Genomic DNA, 7,654 nt, shown 5'->3' with positions numbered 1-7,654 from the left:
GCTCTCTCAGTGACATCTTATCACTTCGCGCCGTCAGCCCTCGGATACGTGTTATCTAGCTTAAATCGAATCTCTTGATGACTCCTTTGTGAGCGCTATGCATTTCACAAAACATGTTAGTGGTGTATAAATGCATGATGGGGAGTTTTGCACAAATAAAGGAGACGCACAGAAAGTCACAGTTCAAAAAGGATCACATTTAATCAACAAGCCATCCTAAGAGTCTCTTATCCATCAAGACAGTGAGGCGTCACAACAGCAATAAACAAAGTTATTTGTTCAAAGCAAAACACTTTTCTACCCATGCAACAGAAAGGTGGTTTAAAGGAACTGTTCGCTCAAAATAACGAACCTTCTGTTGCCATTTACTCGCCTCAAACCTGTATGACTTGCTTGCTTCTGTGGAACGAGGAACATTTTTCAAGAATATCCTGGTTGTTCCTTTCAATCAAATGAAAGGGAGGTCAAATGGTTGTTTATGACTAAAAATGTCTTTTCCTAACACAAAACTATCATGTGACTTCAGATAACCTATAATATAGTGTATTAACCGTATGGACTGCTTGTATAAACCTAAACCTGTATGACTTACGTTCTTCTGTGGAAAAAAGGTGAATTCTTGAAGAATATCCTGGTTGATCAAATCAAAGGGGAAGTCAAATGGTTGTTTGTGACTAAACGTGTGTCTTTTCCCAACACAAAACTGACTTCAGAGAACCTATAATGTAGTGCATTAATCTTATGGACTTCTTTTACTATGCTTTTATGCTGTTTGTTTTGTCATTTTAGAGTTTGACAGAGCTCGCTTCAATGCATGCTCTTCAAATAACCTCCTTTTGCCTTTCGTAGAAGCAAGCAAGTGATCAGAACGACATGAGGGTGAGTAAATGACGACCATATATTCGATTTCAGGTGAACTGTTCCTTTAGGCTCGGATGGGGTCCTGATACGACTGAATTCAAGTCCCTGTTTCTCTACGTCCGTTGGTGTTTGGTTGAGGTGAGGTCAGTCTGAGACCCAGAGACTTGCCCTCGACGTCTCTCCGGCGGGGCATGTGCACCTGACGCCCCCAGTGCTAAACGGGCCACAGTGAGTCCTGAGGGGAAGGGTAGATTGTAGGTGTATGACCTGCAGTTCTTCTAGTGTTTGAGTCCGGTTGTATGACGTGGATCGATGGTGGGTTCTTCAGAAGAACCAGCGGAAAGTGTCGGCGGCTCCTACTGACGGTGCTCTCTGAGGAAAGACACAAGAGACAGTGGGAATTCTGGAGAGATCCCATTTAAGCTTGATATAATGACCCAGTTAATCACGGAAATGATGTGTTAGATGTTTGTACAATGGTGTGAATCATCTTAGCACTAAGATGCAATGATTCAAAATATTGATTCATCGAAAATAAGAATTAAATTGGGAAAACGCAAAAAACAGACCAACCCGACCATCTGTATGCAAAGGCCCTCGCAACCGCGTTTCCGTTGAACCACTGAGACGTCTGTTTATGTAACGATTATTGTTGACTCTTTGACGAAATGCTTTTGTTTCTCTTTGGATAAAAGCGTCTGCTAAATGCATAATTATGAAACATTTAGTCACTGCCTGGATTTGAAACCAAGTTTGTGAGGATTGAACAACAAGAGTTTTGTTGGAGACACTTAGTAGCATGTAAACTACTTGTCCAAGAGTACACATTTTGTACTAATTTCGTCAGTATTTTCTCTGGCACGCTGGTTTACTGTGGGTTCATTGATTGCATATTACTCTGAACCATGGGTAGATGTCTTGGATATCTAGTTTACTTGCTACTAAGGCATTTCTGTAGCTCAAAAAGTAGAGCATGCCATTGGCGACACCAAGGTTTTGGGTTCAGTTCCCAGGGAATGCATGAACTGATAAAAATATATATCAGGAATTTAGTTTAAGTCGCTTTGGATAAAAGCATCTACCAAATGCATAAATGTAATGTCAAACAGTTCCCGGAGCATCCCCAGCACTGCACATCTTGGATTTTTTCCTTAATTATTATTATATGGAGACATCCCAAATGCAGTACCAAGGAGGCTCCAAACAAACTCTTAAAGCCTGTCCACACCAAGAAGGGTAACTATAATGGTAAGTTTTAATTCTTTGAGAATAGTGAAGTCTAACACCACAACTATATCGACACAGAGAAACAGTATTGTTGGAATCACTTTCAGAATATTTTTTTTCCAGGTGGTGAATGATAAAAACAGCCACATGGAATCCATCCGACTTTAAAGCGGCCGAACACAAAACTGCAATGCACGCTTAGAATAAACTGAACATCACCGTTATTGGTGTGAACAGGCCTTTAAAATCTTCAAATTTACCATATTTCAGAAAATTTTCACAGGCGAAATCCAGTCATTTCAATGGGAAAGATAATTGATTTGAAAGTCACTTTGACCCCTCTCTACACTTTTAATAATAGAGCTAATGCGATCACTTTTTAAATTGGCGGTTCTTGGCCAGATTAAGCTCTCCACAACTAGATCTGATGGTACTGGGCTGGTTTGTGATGGTCTGATCTTGATTCTGGTGAGTTGTGTTAGCGGGTTGTGAATAGATTAAGCTGTCTTTGTTTTATTACAGAGAACTTGCAACATGTTGCCTCATCTCTCAGCCTTCAATACCGGCTGTGTGTGTGTGTGTGTGTGTGTGCGAGAGCGATAAAGTGTGTGCTTGAGTCTAAGGGCATTTTTCCAGCCTAAGAGGGCTCAAACCATCAGCTAACACACACACACACATTAATGCATGATGGTTAATTATGGCTGCTTGTGCCAAGACTGGGCTCTACTCCAAACCCCCAGCCACATCATTCCCAATTAAACAGCCCACTTCAATAGACCTCCCGGCATATGTGTGAGTGCGTGCGTGAATCCCACCTCCATCGTGCTGCCCGGTTTCTTCTTGAGTTCTTCACACTTTCTGAACTTGCAGATTTGATGACCCGTCTTTCGGTTTCGACAGGAGCTGCACACGCCGCAGTTAATGAGCCTCCTGCAGGGGGCGCAGACGCCGCAGCGTTTACGTTTACGCTTAGCCGCTCCGCTACCGTTGCTGCTAGCGCTGCTGCAACTGCCGTTGGCGTTTCCGTTAAGGGCGGCGGGCGAACCGGAGCAGGACGAGCCGCTGTGCTGGCAGTCCGCCGCCACGTTGGCGATCTGAAACGCGCTGTCTGACATCGTGACCCCCGACGACCCTGCACCAGAGTGTAGCGTCGTCATGACGATGACCCCCGGCGGGAGCGACAGACCCCCCAATGGGGGCATCCCTCCAAACGTCCCGCCTCGATCCACCTCTCCGGGCGGCACAGACGGCGGACACTTCAGTCGGTTCATGCAATCGGCCCCCGTTACGGGAAGACCGCGGCATTGCTCCGCGGCTAGCGGCGACAGGAAGTTGTCAGCGCCCATCGGGAGGGCGGAGTCTTGTGGAATGTGTTTGCCGGACATGTGCACGTTCACAGGCTCCGCCCTCGACATGCCAGTCCGATGTGTGTGAGGTCCGTTAACGTTAACCGTGGCAGGCTTTCGCCCCCACAGCATGGCGTTGTCGCAGGGCCAGGGCGGCATCGCCGATAGGCGGGCCGAGGGGAAAAGGGGCGTGGCAATTCGCGCGATTTTGGCGGTCTGGGGAAATGGGGCCGCGGCGGCCGTGCTGTTCTTATAGAAGGTGGCAAAAGAGCGGTAGCGCTCCATCTGCGTGCTGTAGTCCAACACGGGGTTCACGCACGAGTCGATCTGTAGAGGAAAGTCCCGCCCAGGGGTGGGGTTGTAGTTGTGGGTGTGGCCGTGGGCGTGGCCATGAGCGTGTGGGGTTTCCATGCACACACTACTCCTCATGTTCGCCATCAGAGCAAAACAAACACGCACTAACGCCCAACCATCCACGGCAGTGGTCCTGTGGAGGAAAGAGAGGAGGTGGAGGTGAACCGAGATCCTACAACTACAACGAAGCGGAACAGCCGTTAAGAAATCTTTCAGTTATTTACAGACAATATTTAGTCAGATCCTAAAGGATGCATAGAAGCTTGAATAATGGTATTTTAGAACCAAAATGAATCATATAAGAGTCAGTTAAGAATCAAAATAAGATCCTAAGATTATGAAAAACAAAAACCCAGAAAATAAAGAAATCAAATCTTATTTGACTCTTCGTAATTGATTCTCATTGTGTTCCAAAATAAAATATAGCCGAAATTCTCATTTTAAAACTGTACACATGAGATTCAGTCAAATTTTTATTAAAACTAAGAAAAAAACATGGGTTGGATAAATAGCAAAGGTTTTTATGCATTTATGTACAGTTTTAATGCTCATTGTTTCTTCCCAGTTTTTCAATTATAATGCATCTATAATGCAGTTAAATAATAAAGGATGTGCACAAAATTGCATAATGAATATTTCAGAACCAAATTTAAATCATATTAATGTCATAAAAAAAATAAGAATCCACTAAGAAAACAAGATCCTAAACTAAAATTATGAAAAACAAAATCCCTGGAAATACGCGAGATTGAGTTAAATTGAGATAATAAAAAAAAAACATTGTTCAGATAAATAGCAATGTTTTTTATGCATTTATGTACATTTCTTTTGCATATGCATGACATAATTTAGGACAATACAGAGCATTATATCTAACAACATCAGTCCTGCCTTTCAATGTGTTGTTGTTTTAATTGGAGGAACAACAGAAATAGCGATAATATAAATATAAATAACACACACACACACACATATATATATATATAGATTGTGTGTTTCTTGCTAATGGACCTTGAGTCTGGAAATAATATATATATATATATATATATACACACGTGTGTGTGTGTGTGTATGTGCATTTAGATTGCATAAGATTATATAGAATATTGTTATATATGTAGAATATCGTATATAGTTATAAAGAATATAATTAGCATTTAAGCCATATATATATATATACACACACGCGCGCGTTATTATTATGTAACAAAGATAGATGGGTAGATGTTTGTCTGTCTCCATATATATATATATATATATATACACACGTGTGTGTGTGTGTGTATGTGCATTTAGATTGCATAAGATTATATAGAATATTGTTATATATGTAGAATATCGTATATAGTTATAAAGAATATAATTAGCATTTAAGCCATATATATATATATATACACACACGCGCGCGTTATTATTATGTAACAAAGATAGATGGGTAGATGTTTGTCTGTCTCCAGGAACAATGTCGCCTCAGCTGCGCTCTCTAGTGGCTCAGACATGCAATAACTGACTGATTTAAGCGCTGTAACTGCAGTTCTGCTTTTGTCCGCTAGATGTCATGCTAACATCACGTGTAAGAAACTTGCTTCCACAGATGTGATGAAGGTCAAAAAGCAGTGATTTCACTGATTCACCATCATAGTGTGTATTCAGCCAGCTGAGCAGAGTATGTGTATGTACATCACACACACACACACACACTATGGAGCCAGAATGATCTCAATAATAATTCACGCAAAAGACGCGATGCACACATGCGTAACCCAATTCACATGCATGAGAAATATTTCACGTGCACAAAATATATATATATATTCACAAAAACCAATTCACATGCACAAAATAAGAATATATATTCATAAAATACGTTTCACAAATGCCACACACACACAAACACACACAGACACACACACACACACAGTGAATAATAAACAGAATGAATAAAGCTGTCTACTCCATCCACACATTCTTCATCTGTCCTCCGTTTATTCTCTGAAGGGAGTTTTTCTGGAGCAATTCCTCAGGACAAAAGAAGGTGTGATGATGTGTGCGCGTATGTTTATACGAATGAATCATGATAAATATGTTTCATAATGAAAGTAAATAATGTTTTAAGGGGTTTGTCTTAGTCTGTGGCTATTATAATTAGCGTTAAATAAAAACGACTCTGTTATGTCATAGCTGGTCTCATCCTCTTGAGTCATAAACAGACAAACAGCAGATGTGTTTACAGTAAACATGTTGTACAGTCAGACCTCTTTTTTTTTATTCGTGTCATTTGACACAATCCCAGCAAACAAAATAATGTTCTAAGAACATTTGGCCAACGTGTCCATGTTTAAGAGGCAACATTAAGAAAAACATTCCATTTTATAATGTTGTAAATTAGGGCTGCATAATGATTAATCGTGATTAATAATATTCAAAGTACAAGTTTATGTTTAATTTAATATATAAACATAACATTTTTCTTAAATATATACATGTATATGTGTGTATTATATTAATAAAATGTAATATATTTTTTGTCACAATTTCTACCAAAATAATATATTTTAACGCTTGCAATAAATAGTAAAATCCATATTCATTATAAAAATTTCACAATTTTAATAATGACTTAATAATAATTAAATTTTATAATTAAATTCTAAAATTAATAATGACTTTTCCAGTTGTTCATGGTTTACTATAAGACTTAAGAATCAGGATTTTAAAAATATTTTATGTACAGTTTATGAAATATGTAATATAAATGAAATATAGGATTTGGCCTAACTTTATTTACAGTTTTTTACGATTGCTTACACACTAAAATTAAACTTTTCCAACAATTAGCAAAACCTTACACTCAAGGAGCAAAACACAAGGCTAGATTTGCACAACTGTAAGCACATTGTCAGCTTCACACTATTTGCAAAACATTACACACAGTGATTTGCAAAACACTAAACACACTTGTATACATCAGACACAGAAGTAAATCATGATGTCACTTCCTTGCAATTCCAAAGCACTGACTGTCAAATTACCACACCTATGAGCCAATCTGTTAAACACAGCCATCAGGTGCACAAACACATGATTGCTAAATTGTAGACACACCAATCAGGTTTAATATTTAATATATAAACATAACATTTTTCTTAAATATATACATGTATATGTGTGTATTATATTAATAAAATGTAATATATTTTTTGTCACAATTTCTACCAAAATAATATATTTTAACGCTTGCAATAAATAGTAAAATCCATATTCATTATAAAAATTTCACAATTTTAATAATGACTTAATAATAATTAAATTTTATAATTAAATTCTAAAATTAATAATGACTTTTCCAGTTGTTCATGGTTTACTATAAGACTTAAGAATCAGGATTTTAAAAATATTTTATGTACAGTTTATGAAATATGTAATATAAATGAAATATAGGATTTGGCCTAACTTTATTTTTTTATTTAGTTTTTTTTTTTTTTTTAAGTTATCTGTGAGGGTGTTGCTATGCAGTTGCTAGGCTTAGGGTTTGGATTTCTTTCTGTCTGGTTTAAGAACAGTCCTGCATCCTCGGGTTTCTGGTCTCTAGATGCTTGCTTCAATGGAAGTTTTGTACTATAGTAATTGAGCATGTGTTTTAGCTGTTGTGTAGTGCTCGACACACTCGTGTTTGTCTGTTTTTGACAAGCACACACAATTACTTTCAAATTGAAATGAAAGAAATGCTATAATTATGAGCACAGGATGTAGCTGGAGGAAATGTACAGGTTCCCGGCAAACTTTACAAGCTCCTAGACTAATTATAGTGTGTGTGTGTGTGTGTGTTTGAGTGTGTGTGTGTGTGTGTGTGTGTGTGAGTGTGA

The 7,654-nt window shown here is 38.6% G+C and overlaps 1 protein-coding gene across 1 annotated transcript in view; it reads right to left on the bottom strand.

Annotated features, from left to right (window-relative positions):
- The window catches only part of LOC107750190 (CXXC-type zinc finger protein 4), an 18,074-nt gene extending 14,101 nt beyond the window's left edge, over window positions 1-3,973 (bottom strand). Inside the window, exons 1-2 of the mRNA XM_016565472.1 lie at window positions 2,904-3,973; window positions 522-1,233 (exon numbers count right to left, since the gene is read on the bottom strand). Of these exons, the coding sequence (XP_016420958.1) occupies window positions 1,186-1,233; window positions 2,904-3,872 (1,017 nt within the window). The 5' untranslated portion in view covers window positions 3,873-3,973 and the 3' untranslated portion in view covers window positions 522-1,185. The remainder of the gene's footprint in view (window positions 1-521; window positions 1,234-2,903) is intronic.
- Between the last annotated feature and the right edge of the window lie 3,681 nt (window positions 3,974-7,654).

This window comes from Sinocyclocheilus rhinocerous, unplaced genomic scaffold (assembly GCF_001515625.1).
Source record: "Sinocyclocheilus rhinocerous isolate Xijiao unplaced genomic scaffold, SAMN03320098_v1.1 scaffold151, whole genome shotgun sequence".
NCBI classification, from domain to species: domain Eukaryota; kingdom Metazoa; phylum Chordata; class Actinopteri; order Cypriniformes; family Cyprinidae; genus Sinocyclocheilus; species Sinocyclocheilus rhinocerous.
The sequence above is the reverse complement of the archived record's forward strand: the minus strand, read 5'-3'. Positions and strand labels throughout refer to the sequence as shown.